An 18,355-nucleotide genomic window follows, 5' to 3' on the forward strand; every position below is an offset into this window, starting at 1 on the left:
AGTTTAAAACTCTGTTGGATATATTCCTCCCAAAGTTTTAAATCTCATTTGGAGTTATTCCTCTCAAAGTGTAAAAGTCATTTAGAGTTATCCCCCTCACCTCCAAAGCTTTCAGCATGTCTTTCAAGCCTCGCTGAGGGTCACCATTCTCCAGGTGACACACGCCCAGGTTGAGATAGCAGGTGGCCATATTCTTTTTGTTTTTTATCGCAGAAGGATACTTCAGGGATTCTTCGAACATTCCAATGGCCTGTCACATACACACAATACTCTGAATCAGATATATTCTTCATCTTCTTTTCCCTGAACTCTGAGAAACGTCGTATGAACACTGCACAGAAGAACTATTCGCCAGGTTTCTCCAAGTCTCTCGGTTGTGTGGCAAAGACTGGATGCCTGCAAACTGGTTTTTGCATTCCATCCATTACGTTTCACATCATTATAAAGATCATCTTTACACAGAAGCCCTGAATTTAGTGTCCCATTGACGGGCGCAATAGCCGAGTGGTTAAAGCGATGGACTTTCAATCTGAGGGTCATGAGTTCGAATCACGGTGACGGCGCCTGGTGGGTAAAGGGTGGAGATTTTCACGATCTCCCAGGTCAACATATGTGCAGACCTGCTAGTGCCTGAACCCCATTCGTGTGTATATGCAAGAAAAAGATCAAATACGCACGTTAAAGATCCTGTAATTCTTGTCAGCGTTTGGCGGGTTATGGAAACAAGAACATACGCAGCATGCACACCCCTGAAAACGGATTATGGCTGCCTACATGGCGGGGTAAAAACGGCCATACACGTAAAAGCCCACTCGTGTGCATACGAGTGAACGCAGAAGAAGAAGAAGAAGTGTCCCATCATTTTCTATATCATCCTATCAACATCTTTACAGCCACATCAATCCATTAACAAATACTGCATAAATATATGAATATAGACAAAAAAGCAAAGGCAATTTGGAAAAAGATATTTTGATAAATCATACAAAGCATTCATGAAAGCAGGGCATTCCTACACCACACACCAACACACATACAGACATGCATAAATGTATTCACACATGCACATACACACACACTCACTCATTCACATGCACACATACACACAAACACACACACACACACACACATGCACACACAAACATACACACATACATACACACACACACACACACACACACACATGCATGCACACACACACACACACACACACAAACATACACAGACACACACACACACACACACACACACACACACACACACACCAATCTAAACACCACCAAACTACACTCTTCGTCCCATCCCCCCTTTCTTCAATTCGACAGAAAGCCGACAGACCATATGGCCACACAAAAGTAAACAGTAACTGACCTGGTCCCAGAGTTTCTGTTTGACACAGGCCACCCCGATACCATGGCAGATCATGCCCACAGTGTCCTGGATCACCTCATCTTCAGGGTGTTCCTTCAGGTACCTGGCAGGTTCAGTTTCCAGTGACACTCTTCTTATCCAAACATGGACAATGCTTAGTAAAGTCAATCATTAATTTTTTTTTAAGTCGCTGTTGAGCCCATGCACATGTTTTATATATATATAATATATATATATATATATATTTTTTTTTTTTTTAGGTATTATGTATCGAAAAGTTTTCTTTTACCTTTTCTTGGGGGAGGGGGCGGCAGTTAGGGACCACAAATGGGAACAAGTGCACTGAAGATTAAAAATCCTTTGATACACAGTTTTCAAATTCAATACACCATTTTCAATAAAAAGAAAACAGATTTATGTGACACATTACACAAGCATCATACACAGTCCTACAACTGTCCACCTCTTTTTTGTCCCCTAGTTTTCAATGGTACAATTTTCAACATTTTCCTTTCCTTTTTTTTTTTTTTTACATGGATGCCAATTAGATAAAATATTCTGCATATATTTTGTTCAAAGTAAAAAAAAGAGTAACAAATAAAAACTGCAGCCACTCACTCTTGGCATGACAATGGTACAATTTTCAACATTTTTCTTTCCTTTTTTTTAATTTTTTTTTTACATGGATGCCAATTGGATAAAATATTCTGCATATATTTTGTTCAAAGTTAAAAAAAAAAAGAAAGAGTAACAAATAAAAACTGCAGCCCCTCACTCTTGGCATGACTCCATGATCTGACGATGGCTCTCCTCTCCTTCCTTGTATCGCCCACAATCCACCAGAGCACAGGACATGATGTAGCAAGTTTCCATCATGTTCCGAAAGCGTTCAACTGACGATATCGTCCCCTTTATATGCATCTGGAAAAATGTGTAATGTCAAAAAGACACACGGGTCAAGTTTTAGTTCAAAAAAAGAAAGAAAAAAAAAAGAAAATAATTGTGCCTTACAAAAATGGAAATCATAGTTAATGAAGATCTTGAAAAACACACCACCACCATGTGAATGCCAGATATCTTACCAAATTTTCTGAGAGAAAATTATATTAGAAAAAAAATAAAAGCTTACCACTTAATTAAGCATCACTTTGGAGAAGGAGAGAGAAAGAGTTTTCAGTTTCAGTTTCAGTAGCTCAAGGAGGCGTCACTGCATTCGGACAAATCCATATACGCTACACCACATCTGCCAAGCAGATGCCTGACCAGCAGCGTAACCCAACGCGCTTAGTCAGGCCTTGAGAAAAAAAAAAAAAAAAAAAAAAAAAAAATATATATATATATATATATAGAGAGAGAGAGAGAGAGAGATAAGCGTACATACATAAATAAATAAATAATAATTATGATATAAAAAAAGGTAGTAGTAATGAAAATAATGATAAAATAATAATAATAATAAATAAATAATTAAATAAATAAGACAACAATGATGATAAATAAGCAAATAAATATAAAAACAGAGAGAAAGAGAATAATACAAATGTCTGATACATACCAACACGTCAATGTCTCTCTGATGCATTTTGACAGCCCCCTGTGGAAATCCTGCCATGTTGAAAAGCTGACCCATGGATGACAGGAGGTGCCGCAGCTGAGCACAGAATGAATCTCTCATCCACCTTGCATTGGGAAAGGCTGCATTACATTTTTTTTTTAAATTCTAATCCATCAAATATCAACAACTTTTCATAGTCATCCTTTGTTTGATCATATACATACACACAGTCTAGTCACATTTGATTGTATAGACATCTCTAACAAGTTTCAGTTTCAGTAGCTCAAGGAGGCGTCACTGCATTCGGACAAATCCATATACGCTACACCACATCTGCTAAGCAGATGCCTGACCAGCACCGTAACCCAACGCGCTTAGTCAGGCCTTGAGAAAAAAGAAAAGGTGAATAAATAATAGATAAGCTTACATAAATAAATAAATAATAATTATGATATAAAAAAAGGTAGTAGTAATGATAATAATAATAAAATAATAATATTAATAAATAAATAAATAAGACAACAATGATGATAAGCAAATAAATGTAAAAAATGAAGACACACATTCACACATACACCCACACATGCCTAACAGATATGCACCAAACATGCAGTTTCACAGATATGAAAGCACAGTCAAATACATATAAACGTACATGAGCTCCAACACACACACACACACCAAATAAACATCCAACACTTAACAATACCTTATAAGACATTATAACCTAACTAAATTTATACTTATCACCAGTCAGAAAAAAAAAAACCAACCATGAACACATTTCATAATACACCACAAACTGCTTGCCTTCCCTGTGCAAAAAAAAAGAAACAAAATAAAACAAACATCACAACATATTCATGATTTCCTCACCTACTCTTTTGCACAAACAAGAACAAAAAATGCCACAACACATTCACAAAATATTTGCCAAGTCTTTAATAAAGTATATAATAATAGCAATATTAATTAGTATTTATATAGCACTGAACCTTGTGCAGAGACAAATCAAAGTGCTTTCACACCAGTCATTCGCACGCATGCATAACTCTAAACTTGAGAAACTGAAGACAAAGAAGAGGCAGGGGAGGGAGGCTATCATGGAAAGAGGTAGGTTTCATAAAATATATAAACATGAAACACAACACATCCACAAGCTACATGTCTTCTCTTTAGAAAAAAAACACAACACATAAACACTACAAATATTCATATATTCCTAGCCAACTCTTTAATACAAACCATGACGCATTTACAGACTCCTTGCCAAGTCTTTAGCAAAAATATAAACACAAGCTACACCACATCAACAAAGTCCTGGCCTCATCTTCGGTAAAAGCTATTTTAAAAATTTGCCTTCTATGGCATGTTACTATATTTCAATGTATCAACTTCAGTAAAAACTATTTCAATCACTTGTTCCCTATGGCCTTTATCATATTCAAATGGATTTACTTCGGCAAAAGCTACTTCAATCATTTGCCTTCTATTGCATTTTATTATGTTCTAATGTGGGTTTTTTTTAATCATTTGCATTCCATGGCATCTGATTATATTCAAATGTATGCCTTCTATGGCATTATATTATATCCTAATGTATTTACTTATTTGTTTGGTTTTTCTTTCATCTTTTATTTCATTTTATGTTAATGTTTCACACAAAGCAATGGTAGGCTCTCATGCCTCATCAGCACATTGGGTTTATGTGAAAGTAATTGTATTTGTATTTCTTTTTATAGCAACTGATTTCTCTGTGTGAAATTCTGGCTGCTCTCCCCAGGGAGACCATGTCACTACACTACCCATTTAAAAAAATTTTTTCCTGCATGCAGTTTTATTTGTTTTTCCTATCAAAAGGAAGTTTTCTATCTAAAATTATGTTTAAATAACATACTTACTGTGACCCACTAGTGCAGACTTCAGCAGGGGTCTGACATTCCTGTCCTGTGCAAACTACTATCCACCTATGCGGAGAAAACGAAAGTACTACGGCCGATAACCTCCCGGAAGTAGGTAACCTCCCCTTTGTCCCCCTGGCTAGCACCCTCTTTTGACGGCAGCCATCATGACTCCTGTTCCTGTGCTCCTCATACGGAGTGGATTTTTCTACAGAATTTTGCCAGGAACAACCCTTTTGTTGCTGTGGGTTCTTTTACGTGTGCTAAGTGCATGCTGCACACGGGACCTCGGTTTATCGTCTCATCCGAATGATTAGCGTCCAGACCACCACTCGAGGTCTAGTGGAGGGGGAGAAAATATCAACAGCTGAGCTGTGATACGAACCAGAATGCTCAGATTCTCTCGCTTCCTAGGCGGACATGTTACCTCTAGGCCATCACTCCACCTTTTTATTTTCAGTCACCATTTCAGTCAGTCACCTTTTTAATTTTTTAACAGCAGATGTGGTGTCAGTGTATATGGATCAGTCTGCACGCTTTGACACCTCCTTCAGACTGAAACTGAAACAGTGCACACACACACACACACACACACACACACTACAGCACGTTGACCAACACACCTTGTAACCAGGAGGCGTCCTGTTCTCCTCGGACAGGTCCTGCTGGTACAGGTAGAGGTCAGCAACGGCCAGGTCAAACACCTGCAGGTACCTGTCGCAGATCTCCGACATCTTCTTCCCTGTTGCTTTCCACAGCTCAAAGAACTCGTACTCTGACTGCCTGTTGGACCAAACAGATATCTATCTACATGTGCATGTATCTGACATTTGACTGATGTGGTTGCCGAATGGTTAGAGCGCTAGTTTCTTCCCCAAGTTTCCGTGAGTTTGATCCCCCAATTTCAGCCCACCTGGTGGGTAAAGGGTGGAGATTTTTCCAATCTCCCAGGTCAACACATGTGCAGACTGGCTTGTGCCTGAACCCCCTTTATGTGTATATGCATGCAGAAGATGAAATACCCTCATCAAAGGTCCTATCATACATGTCAAAGTTTGATGGGTTATGGAAACAAGAACAGATCTAGCATGCTTCCTCCCAAAAACGGACTATGGCTGCCTACATGGTGGGGTAAAAACACATATACATGTAAAAACCTACTTGCACATATAAGCTGCAACCCACAAACCAGAAGAAGAAGAATTTGACATCTAACTGTACTGGGCACAGACTACATTTTCTCAGGAGCTAATCAAAGGAATGAATGACTATCACAGCGTCAGGCACCAGGACTGGGAATCAGTGGTAATTAAAAAGTATAATTAAAACAGTGACAGAGGCTTACAGCGAACTGATCTTTAGCATGTGCACGCCAGTTATTACAATTGTTAAACAAAAGCAAAGCATAAAAAAATATATATATATATTCCATGCTTCTGCATGTAGGCTGAGTTTTAAGATGAGTTTTGGTCAAGCTTCTGCATGTAGGCTGAGTTTTAAGATGAGTTTTGGTCAAGCAAGGACAATTTTTTTTTTAATTAATCCAAACTGCTGCATGCAGGTGAGTGAAAGGATGTTCACCAGAGTATCTGTCAAGCGCAAAAAAAAAAAAAAAAAAAAAAAAATCCATACTGCTGCTTGTAGGTGAGAGTAAAGATGTTCAACAGGGTATTGGTCAAGCAAAGACCAAAATTATATTTAAAAAAAAAAACAAAAAAACATTAAACAAAAAATCCATACTGCTGCATGCAGGTGAGTGAAAGGATGTTCACCAGAGTATCTGTCAAGCGCAAAAAAAAAAAAAAAAAAAATCCATACTGCTGCTTGTAGGTGAGAGTAAAGATGTTGCAACAGGGTATTTGTCAAGAAAGGACCAAAAAGCTGGTTTTTTTTAATAAAAAAAATCCATACTGTTACTTGTAGGTAAGTGTAAAGATATTCACAGGGTGTTGGTCAAGCAAGGACAACCTAAACAAATAATAACTAACTAAATAAATAAACAAAAAATCCATACTTCTGCATGTAGGTGAGTGTAAAGATGTTCAACAGGGTGTTTGTCAAGCCTTCAAGGTCACCAGTGGCAAGCTGTAACCATGGCAACTCTTCCACAGGACGTTTGGACAGTGGCGTCGGGAGGCTTTCCCATATAGGAATGGCCTGCACACAAAAAATAAAACACTCAGACAGCTGTACTGCTTCAGTGTATATACAGTTCTATATATCTGCAGCAAAAATGTAATTTGAATATTGTCTGGTATTTCAGCACAAGCACACAAAAATTCACACACACACACACACACACACACACACACACACACACACACACACACACACACACACACATACACACACACACACACACACACACACACACACACACACACACACATACACTCACACACACGCATACACACACACACACACACACACACACACACACACACATACACACATACACTCACACACACGCACACACATTGTCGTCCATACATACACACACACTATTCTACATCAGAAATAAATAACAGCAACAACAAAAAAAAGCAGATTATAACATACATACCAGATGACTATCACATTCAGATACAAACACTGTATTCACACCTGCAGTTTGTTGTCGAAGTATCCAGTAAGGAGCTTCAGCATTCGATTTCTGGAGGAAGAAAATGTATATTTGAAAGAATTAATGACATTCATACATACATCTAATTACATGCATACATGCACATATGCATGCATGTACATATTGACATTACACGTACCTTGAAAATGACTGGATTAGTCATAAACACACAACAACCGTCACATCTAAGATTTGACCATTTTAAGTTTTACAATATTTTCACTGTAATATTGGCTGTCTGTAGAGTTATCTTGATCCAGCCTGTCAGTATGATACCATTTCCAATCAACAGACTTCACAATAAGTTAAGGACCACTTCATAATAAAAGCGGGTATATTTTTCATTCAAAAAATGTTAAAACTTTTTTTTTTTTAGATATGATTTAAATTATGCAGGCTACATATGGTCTGCCACTGGCCTCTCACTGAATCAACAAACAGCTGTTTCAGGTACAGGTGCACTGTCAACAGCTTGGAAAATGCGTTTGAAAACCTAAGGTTTCAGCCAAACATTTACAGTTATACAGTAATTGATAAACAGTACATGTGGTTTTTCATTGTAAAAAAAAAAAAAAAAAACACAATGTAAGAAAGCACTTCTGGTTCTGAGTGGTTCTCATTGTACTGGCTGTATGTATACACCACTCCCGAAAACTTTAGCATCATTTCAACCATGCCCCCCCAAAGAAGAAAAATGTGCTGGTTTCCTCGTGGTCCTTAACTGTTTGTGAACCCTGTAGTGGTGCTGGTTCCATGAGCCACAGCTGAATGAGTCTGCATGTCTCCGCACCCATATTAACTCTGTGTTCAGGGGCTGCAACTCCCATGCTCACTCGCATCAGCAAATAGCGTTTCACCTGTTTGACCACTGTTCGGGGGGTATGTATGCATGTCAGGTATGTTCATGTTTCATCAAACTCATCAAACTCTGACATGGGGTTACAGGATCTTTTACGTGCATGTGTGATCTTCTGCACGATTATGAATGCACAATGAAAGGAATAAGGTACCAGGTCTACAATACCAGGATTGAACTCACAGCCATCAGACTGGAAGAACAACACTCTAGCCACTCAGCTATTGTACCCATCAAACCAGTATTTGAATATCCAGATGGGTGGAGATTAATGACCCACTGGCTTGCACCATGATGGTCAAGTTATTCAGGGCTGTGGTCATGGTTTGAGAATGGTGGTGTGGTATGGGGGAGCGAGTCCTGTTGAAAATCCACTTGTGATTCCTGTTTTATACCACAAGCAATCCCATCACAGAGAAGACTTCAAACCCAGTAACAGATTTAGGCAAAAACATAACCCACATGTTTATACAGAGATGAAAACATCTACGTTCAAAACAAAAAAACAAAAAACCACTGAATACTCACTTTTCTTCTTCATCTTGCAAATATTTGGCCTTCACTGCATGGGAAATTTCCGCAAAGGCAAACCTGTACAAAAAGAAATGCTGATGCTTTCCTATGAACCCTTTATGTTCATTTTGAATGCATTTGCAAACCCAGTTATAGTAGTAACATAATTAGACCATCATTATCATATACTGCTATTCATTCACGATCATTATCAAAGTGAAGTGTATAAACAAGTCAATATAAAGAAGCAGAAAAAAAACCAAAATGGGGAAAAAAAAAAATGGAGAATGGAGGCCCCACAAAAAAAGAAGAAAAGCAGAGAAGCGACAGATCTTTACCTGTCTTTTCAATAATAAACTACAACATAAGTATGTGTCAACAAGCATACATGTACTCGTAAACACACACACACACACACACACACACACAAACACATCCACATTTCATCTCAATAGATATTTTGTCTTCTGCTGGAGAAACATAACTTGTTAATGTATATTTGCTTTTTTGTTTGAGTAAACCTTTGAGTTTGTTTTGTTTTGTTTTTTTTGCGTGTGTGTGTGTGTTTGCATGGTGTGTAAAGCGTGCATGTGTGTAATGTTTCACCCCACACCCCCAGTGGATACATGAAATGGATTTCCTGCCTTGTGGCATCTTCCACTATTTCATCAACTATGGGTACATGGAATGGATTTCCTGCCTTATGGTGTCTTCCACTATACATATGACATCAACTATGGGTATATGAAATGGATTTCCTGCCTTGTGGCGTCTTCACCTATATATATGACATCAACTATGGGTACATGACATGGATTTCCAGCCTTGTGGCGTCTTCCACTGTTAGATCAGGTACACCGTGGCAGCACCCACCTGAGAAGACCTGCGTGACTGATGAGCAGGCCCTCCATGGCGAAGTAGAGCGTCAGCCAGTCCTGGGATTCGATCCTCAGCATCTCCATCAGCTCCTTCTCCAGCAAACCGTGCTTCGACAGGTCGATGGCACACAGCACCTGATGGTGCACAACACACACACACACACACACACACACACACACACACACACACACACACACAGTCCTTCAGGTCTCTGTTGTATTTCACTATCATGTGAATGGCTTTTCCACCTTTCACACTGGGAGCAACACACACTGACTGGCAAAAAGGAACGTGGAATTGTGCCTCAACACCACATCCGTCAATGCGTTCCCACTGTCAGAGCAATACTTTTTGTAAACATCAGCCTAACACCATTCATTGACATAAGCATCAGACTGATTCTATTTGCTGGCATATGCATCAGACTATTTTTTTTTGTTCACTGACATATGCAAAAGACTACCATAAAGTTCGGTCTATAAGCCGCGACTTTTTACCCCAGCTTCAACCTCTGCGGCTTATACAATGATGCGGCTTATTTGAGGATTTTAACAATCCCAGGAGTGTCACGTTCTCATCTATTCTTAGCTGCCCTTCACCTCACAAAAATCGTGATTTCTGTCCATGAATTTTTGGATGAGCTTCAGGATAGTGTGCTAACTGTTCACGTTTTATAAATCAAATTCCCGCTTGTGTTTATTTCATAACCTTCAGAATTGACAGCTTTTCTGTAGTATCAGTATGTGCTCCGGTACCGGAAATAAGTGCGGCTTATAAGCCAGTGCGGCTTATGTATGTATGAAGTTCAATTTTTTCCAAAATTTAGTGGGTGCGGTTTATATACCAGTGCGCTCAATAGACCGAACTTTATGGGTTGTTTTTTTGGGTTTTTTTTTCCACAATATAATTATTATTTATTTACTTATCTATTTATTTGTGTAAGCTTATCTATTATTTATTTACCTTTTTTTTTTCTTTTCTTTTTTTTTTTTCTTTTTTCCTCAAGGCCTGACTAAGTGCGTTGGGTTACGCTGCTGGTCAGGCATCTGTTTGGCAGATGTGGTGTAGCGTATATGGATTTGTCCGAACGCAGTGACGCCTCCTTGAGCTACTGAAACTGAAACTGAAACTTATGGTAATTCCCTTCACTGGCGTATGCAAGACTCACACTGTTCACTGACGTATTCAAGACTCACACTGTTCACTGACATATGCAAGACTCACACTGTTCACTGACATATGCAAGACTCACACTGTTCACTGACGTATTCACCAGACCACTTCCCTTCTCTGTCATGTGCATCAGACTAATTCCCTTCACTGAAGTATGCATCAGACTAATTCCCTTCACTGAAATATGCATCAGACTAATTCTATTCACTGAAGTATGCATCAGACTAATTCCCTTCACTGAAGTATGCATCAGACTAATTCAGTTCATTGAAATATGCATCAGACTAATTCAGTTCATTGAAATATGCATCAGACTAATTCCCTTCACTGAAGTATGCATCAGACTAATTCAGTTCATTGAAATATGCATCAGACTAATTCCCTTCACTGAAGTATGCATCAGACTAATTCAGTTCATTGAAATATGCATCAGACTAATTCCGTTCATTGAAATATGCATCAGACTAATTCCCTTCACTGAAGTATGCATCAGACTAATTCCCCACACTTACATATGCATCAGACTAGTTCCATTCACTGTTATATGCATCAGACTAATTCCATTCACATGACATATGCTTCACTGACACATGCATCAGACTAATTCCATTCACTCACATATGCATCAAACAAATTCCATTCACTGACATATGCAAAAGACTTATTCCCTACACAGAAATATGCATCAGACTAATTCCCTAAACTGATATATATGCATCAAACTTATACTGTTCACTGACATACGCATCGGACTAATACCTGTTGCTCACAAATGTATCAACCTAATACCAATTACGGACACAAACATTATGTATATTGTGTTCACTGACCAACAGAAAGATCATCTGTATCTGCATTTCTTTTTATCACAACAGATTTCTCTGTGTGAAATTCGGGCTGCTCTCCCCAGGGAGAGCATGTCGCTACACTACAGCGCCACCCATTTTTTTTGTATTTTTTCCTGCGTGCAGTTTTATTTGTTTTTCCTATCGAAGTGGATTTTTCTACTGAATTTTGCCAGGAACAACCCTTTTGTTGCTGTGGGTTCTTTTACGTGCACTAACTGCATGCTGCACACGGGACCTCAGTTTATCGTCTCATCCGAATGACTAGCGTCCAGACCACCACTCAAGGTCTAGTGGAGGGGAAGAAAATATCAGCGGCTGAGCCGTGATTGGAACCAGCACGCTCAGATTCTCTCGCTTCCTTGGAGGACGCGTTACCTCTAGGCCATCACTCCGCTCTTTACCTCTTGCACCCTCCTTGTGCCGGTCTCCCTTCCATTGTAATCTTCCTCCAGACGAGTGAACATCTTCTGTAACAGCTCTCCCACACTGGAGAACGACAACACGTAAAAGTGTAAGAATAAGTGAGTGGGTGGAGACATCTGTGTGCAGTGCAAACAAAAGTGTACGCAGTTGAAATGAAATGTTTTGTGTATCTCTCTCTCTCTCTCTCTCTCTCTCTATATATATATATATATATATATAGGCTGTGTACTATCATTTTCTTGACATTTTCAATCTACCTGGCTTTGGTTATCATGAAGGGTGTGGTACCTACACCAGATGGAAAAATTATTATATATATATGTGTGTTTGTGTGTGTGTGTGTGTGTGTATGTGTGTGTGTGTGTGTCTATATATCTAGATAGATATATGTGTGTGTGACATTCATCATTTCAATGTGAACAGCAAAAACATTCTTACAAGCTGCTTCTTTAAAATCAATTTTTGTTTACTTTTATCGAAACATCACGTGTACATACGATTCTGTTAACTGATAAAGAAAAGTAACAAAAGAAAACAAAAACAGCATCCACTTACTCAGCGCTGTAGATGAGGGAATCAATTTTTTTATCCAGCAGCCTGAAGTAGCCGAAGATGGATAATTCCTGCGAAATCACAACAACAGCATGTTCACCATTCTGCAATGTTCTAAAAAAAATTTGACTTCACCAGTCCTTGTGTTTTTCATTTTTTTTTTTTTTTTTTATAAACTACATGCACACACAGATGCACACATGGACCTAACGTTACATTGAGACACATATACACACATGCACACACTAACATGCGCGCGCACACATATGCGCACACACACGCGCCCCCCTCCCCTGACACCCACTCCACACACACACACACACACACTCTCTCTCTCTCACACATACATGCGCACACACACCCATACATATACATCAAGCATCATTCTTTCTTTGTCTCCATATCTTCACCCTCCCCCCCTCTCTCTCTTTCTCCCCTCTCTTTCTTTCTCCATATCTCTTTTTCCACCCTCTTCCTCCCCCCATTTCTCCTCTCTCTTTCTATCTCCATAGTCCACCTCTCTTTTCCCCCTCCTCCCCCCCTCTCTCTATCTCCAACTCTCTTTTTCCCCCCTCCTCCTCCTCCCCCCCCCCCTCTTTCTGTCTCCATCTCTCTTTCTTTCTCCATACCTCTTTCCCCCTCCTCCTCCCCCCCTCTCTCTTTCTGTCTCCCCTCTCTTTCTTTCTCCATACCTCTTTCCCCCCCTCCTCCCCTCTCTCTTTCTGTCTCCATCTCCCCTCTCTTTCTGTCTCCATCTCTTTCCCCCCCTCTCTCTTTCTGTCTCCATCTCTTTCCCCCCTCTCTCTTTCTGTCTCCATCTCTTTTCCCCCCCTCTCTCTTTCTGTCTCCATCTCTTTCTCCCCCCCTTCCCCCCCCCTCCTCCTCCTCCCCTCTCTCTTTCTTCTCCATACCTCTTCCCCCCCCCCCCCCCTCCTCCTCCTCCCCTCTCTCTTTCTGTCTCCATCTCTTTTCCCTCCTCTCTCTTTCTGTCTCCATCTCTTTCCTCCTCTCTCTTTCTGCCCCATACCTCTCCCCCCCCCCTCCTCCCCCCTCTCTCTTCTGTCTCCTCTCCCCTCTCTTTCTTCTCCATCCTTTCTTCCCCTCCTCCTCCCCTCTCTCTTTCTGTCTCCTACTCTTCCCCTCTCCTCTCCTCCTCCCCCCCTCTCTCTTTCTGTCTCCATCTCTTTTCCCTCCCTCTCTCTTTCTGTCTCCATCTCTTTTCCCTCCCTCTCTCTTTCTGTCTCCATACTCTCCCCCCCCCTCCTCCCCCCTCTCTCTTTCTTCTCCATCTCCCTCTCTTCTCTCCACTCTTTCTTCCCCTCCTCCCCCCCTCTCTCTTTCTGTCTCCATCTCTTTTCCCCCCTCCTCCTCCCCCTCTCTTTCTTTCTCCATCTCTCTTTTTCCACCCTTCTCTCTCCCCCCCCCCCCCCCCCATCTCTCTCTCCCCTCTCTCTCTCTCTTTCTTTCTCCATCTCTCTTTTTCCACTTCTTCCTTTCTTCCTTCCCCCCTTTCTTTCTCCTCTCTCTTTCTATCTCCATAGTCCATCTCTCTTTTCCCACCCTCCTCCCTCCTCCTCTCTCTCCACTGTAGTGTCCTTAGTTATTGTTGAGTACTTACGATCGTACACAACCCAAGGGATGCCATGCTAGTTATTGTTGAGTACTTACGATCGTACACAACCCAAGGGATGCCATGCTAGTTATTGTTGAGTACTTACGATCGTACACAACCCAAGGGATGTCATGTTAGTTATTGTTGAGTACTTACGATCGTACACAACCCAAGGGATGCCATGTTAGTTATTGTTGAGTACTTACGATCGTACACAACCCAAGGGATGCCATGCTAGTTATTGTTGAGTACTTACGATCGTACACAACCCAAGGGATGCCATGCTAGTTATTGTTGAGTACTTACGATCGTACACAACCCAAGGGATGCCATGCTAGTTATTGTTGAGTACTTACGATCGTACACAACCCAAGGGATGCCATGTTAGTTATTGTTGAGTACTTACAATCGTACACAACCCAAGGGATGCCATGTTAGTTATTGTTGAGTACTTACAATCGTACACAACCCAAGGGATGCCATGTTAGTTATTGTTGAGTACTTACGATCATACACAACCCAAGGGATGCCATGCTCATACCTATATCTAATGACATAATACAAGAGTTATCGGCCTGGCAGTTACCATGGGATCGCATGGGATCGTGTGGAGTGATGGCCTAGAGGTAACGCGTCCGCCTAGGAAGCGAGAGAATCTGAGCGCGCTGGTTCGAATCACGGCTCGGCCACCGATAATTTTCTCCCCCTCCACTAGACCTTGAGTGGTGGTCTGGACGCTAGTCATTCGGATGAGACGATAAACCGAGGTCCCGTATGCAGCATGCACTTAGCGCACGTAAAAGAACCCACGGCAACAAAAGGGTTGTTCCTGGCAAAATTCTGCAGAAAAATCCACTTTGATAGGAAAAAACAAATAAAACTGCACGCAGGAAAAATACAAAAAAACATGGGTGGCGCTGTAGTATAGCGACGCGCTCTCCCTGGGGAGAGCAACCCGAATTTCACACAGAAAAATCTGTTGTGATAAAAAGAAATACAAATACAAATACAAATCACTAATGATCTCAAATAACCCATGCAGACATCACAACATCACATCCACCCCTCTCTTTCCACCCTCCTCCCTCTTTCCCCCCCTCTCGTACAATCTCGATCTGCTAGTAATTAACAAATAATGAAGCCAGGAGATGAAATGATTAACAAATAGTAAAAAGAGTGGTAACTCTCTCCATTCAGCAGATACACAACTTCAAGTCAGTGCTGCTTACGCTACCAATTCAGCTAGTAACACAGATCTACTAGGACTCACTGCAAGGACCAGCCTGAGGTAGAGGGGGTTGCTGGTGTGTGGGGCCGCCACCACTCGGTCCAGCTGATCTGCCGACAGCTCCTTCCCACTCTTCTTCAGCACTCTCTGACAACCACAATGTGAAGCATGCATTTTTAGCGCACGTAAAAGAATTCATGGCCACAAGAGAATTGCCCCAAGCCAAAATTTGGAGTAAATGTGTGTGTTCGTGACTGTTGCCTATATAAGTATCCATATATAAAAAAAAATCAAGCATTCACAGTCTTCTCTTCACTGATGTCATCAACAAAACATAAATGGAACGCGCCCGCGCACACACACACACACACACACACACAATGATTGAAATAGCGTGTTTTGAAACAGGACAAAGAAAAAGAGTTAGCATTTCCCTGGATATTACATTTTACCTTGATTCATATTCATGTGTTTGTGTGCCTTTTTGTCAACGTGTGCTTTTATGTCGAGTTTTGTTCTTTTTGTTGTTGTTGTTTGTGTGCTTTTATGTCAAGTTTTGTTCTTTTTGTTGTTGTTGTTTGTGTGCTTTTATGTCAAGTTTTGTTCTTTTTGTTGTTGTTTGTGTGCTTTTATGTCGAGTTTTGTTCTTTTTGTTGTTGTTGTTTGTGTGCTTTTATGTCGAGTTTTGTTCTTTTTGTTGTTGTTGTTTGTGTGCTTTTATGTCGAGTTTTGTTCTTTTTGTTGTTGTTGTTTGTGTGCTTTTATGTCGAGTTTTGTTCTTTTTGTTGTTGTTTGTGTGCTTTTATGTCAAGTTTTGTTCTTTTTGTTGTTGTTGTTTGTGTGCTTTTATGTTGAGTTTTGTTCTTTTTGTTGTTGTTTGTGTGCTTTTATGTTGAGTTTTGTTCTTTTTGTTGTTGTTTGTGTGCTTTTATGTTGAGTTTTGTTCTTTTTGTTGTTGTTTGTGTGCTTTTATGTTGAGTTTTGTTCTTTTTGTTGTTGTTTGTGTGCTTTTATGTCGAGTTTTGTTGTTGTTGTTTGTGTGCTTTTATGTCGAGTTTTGTTCTTTTTGTTGTTGTTGTTTGTGTGCTTTTATGTCGAGTTTTGTTCTTTTTGCTGTTGTTGTTTTGTTGAGTTTTGTTCTTTTTGTTGTTGTTTGTGTGCTTTTATGTCAAGTTTTGTTCTTTTTGCTGTTGTTGTTTTGTTGAGTTTTGTTCTTTTTGTTGTTGTTTGTGTGCTTTTATGTCGAGTTTTGTTCTTTTCGCTGTTGTTGTTGTTACGTAGGGTGGGAGTTGCTTCCTGTCTTCTGTTATTTCTTCTCTATGTTCATCAGCACTCTCTCAATCAACACTCAACCATTTCCCTCGATGAACACACTCTCCACAATCTTTTTCTTCCGAGTTATGTGAATGTTATCAAAACAGAATACTTAAAACAGTCACAATTAATAGAATGTCAAAAATAATCACATGGTCACAGGTCATGACAACAATTATCAATTTCAACGCGAAAGACTTACCACACACAGGTCATGATAATATCAACTTCAACGTGAAAGATTAAGTAGTATTCTTACCACACACAGGTCATATCAATATCAACTTCAACATGAAAGATTAAGTAGTATTCTTACCACACACCAATCATGACAATATCAACTTCAACATGAAAGATTAAGTAGTATTCTTACCACACACCAATCATGACAATATCAACTTCAACGTGAAAATTTAAGTAGTGTTCTTACCACACACCGGTCATGACAATATCAACTTCAACACAAAAGATGAAGTAGTGTTCTTACCACACAGATTTCCTTTTTCGTTGTTTCATTCAGAGGCTTTACAGTGAGCACTTCATACTGCCTCTCAGTGACCAGCAGGTCAAAGGTCGCCGTGTCAGTGTCCACAGTTGAAGCAACAAACAGCACACCTGCAGGCCAAGTGCTTGGCAGCCAGAACAGGTGCTGCACGCAATGCAAGGTTTGTATGATCGTTAGTCGTGTTCAACTATGACCATCAGAACAGGTGCTGCACGCAATGCAAGGTTTGTATGATCGTTAGTCGTGTTCAACTATGACCATCAGAACAGGTGCTGCACGCAATGCAAGGTTTGTATGATCGTTAGTCGTGTTCAACTATGACCATCAGAACAGCAGAGGAGGCAACTGTCTGGGCTAGAATTTGATCATTGTGGAGAGTGTCTTGCCCAAGGTACATCCCCACTCTCTCAGCTAAGAGGGTTGGTTTTAGGACAGTCGGCACTGGGGTGGTTCCCAAAGGCCAACTAACCTCCAAAGCTGCAGCACAAAGAGCCAATCAATTTTGCCTCCGAGTTGAGAGTCATAGTCCTTCACAAAAGACTAAGCTGTAAATGACTTCCCATTGCAATGGAAAAACCATTGATCATACAGCTCTCACTTAACTGTTGGCCCAACCGTAAGCTTATGTCAATCTGTGATATATACTGAGCGTTGAGCCAAATATAAGGTTTCAAGTTCAGCACCCTGCTGGCCAAGTCTTTGGCAGCAAGTACACGTGCTGCAAGCAATGTAAGGTTTAAAGTTCCAGTTTCAATTTCAAGCTGTCAAAATGTGTGGACTGAACCTTACATGCTACACCACATCTAAGGCTCTGTCTACAAAAGCTTATATCAGAGACTGACATAAGCTTACAGGTGGGCCAACAGCAAAATGAGAAATGTATGATCAATGGTTTCTCCACTGCAATGGGGATTCATTTACCTTTTTAGTCTTTTGCAAAGGCTTAGGACAAAAACTAGGAGGCAAGATTGCACTGGCTTATAGTACTACAGCCTTTGGGGC

At 40.3% G+C, this 18,355-nt stretch overlaps 1 protein-coding gene across 3 annotated transcripts in view; it reads right to left on the bottom strand.

Moving 5' to 3' along the window:
* The window catches only part of LOC143281292 (TPR repeat-containing protein DDB_G0287407-like), a 48,179-nt gene that overhangs the window by 18,054 nt on the left and 11,770 nt on the right, over positions 1–18,355 (bottom strand). For 2 of the 3 annotated variants that reach the window (XM_076586432.1, XM_076586430.1), the window contains 13 exons: positions 17,336–17,497; positions 15,577–15,681; positions 12,698–12,765; positions 12,121–12,205; positions 9,693–9,832; positions 8,835–8,897; positions 7,432–7,480; positions 6,842–6,984; positions 5,451–5,610; positions 2,927–3,022; positions 2,147–2,292; positions 1,372–1,474; positions 101–250 (listed from right to left, as the gene is read on the bottom strand). In XM_076586432.1, coding sequence (XP_076442547.1) covers positions 101–250; positions 1,372–1,474; positions 2,147–2,292; positions 2,927–3,022; positions 5,451–5,610; positions 6,842–6,984; positions 7,432–7,480; positions 8,835–8,897; positions 9,693–9,832; positions 12,121–12,205; positions 12,698–12,765; positions 15,577–15,681; positions 17,336–17,497 — 1,470 coding nt within the window. The remainder of the gene's footprint in view (positions 1–100; positions 251–1,371; positions 1,475–2,146; positions 2,293–2,926; positions 3,023–5,450; positions 5,611–6,841; positions 6,985–7,431; positions 7,481–8,834; positions 8,898–9,692; positions 9,833–12,120; positions 12,206–12,697; positions 12,766–15,576; positions 15,682–17,335; positions 17,498–18,355) is intronic. The other variant, XM_076586431.1, reaches the window with a different exon arrangement.

Source organism: Babylonia areolata, chromosome 4 (genome assembly GCF_041734735.1).
Source record: "Babylonia areolata isolate BAREFJ2019XMU chromosome 4, ASM4173473v1, whole genome shotgun sequence".
NCBI lineage: Eukaryota > Metazoa > Mollusca > Gastropoda > Neogastropoda > Buccinidae > Babylonia > Babylonia areolata.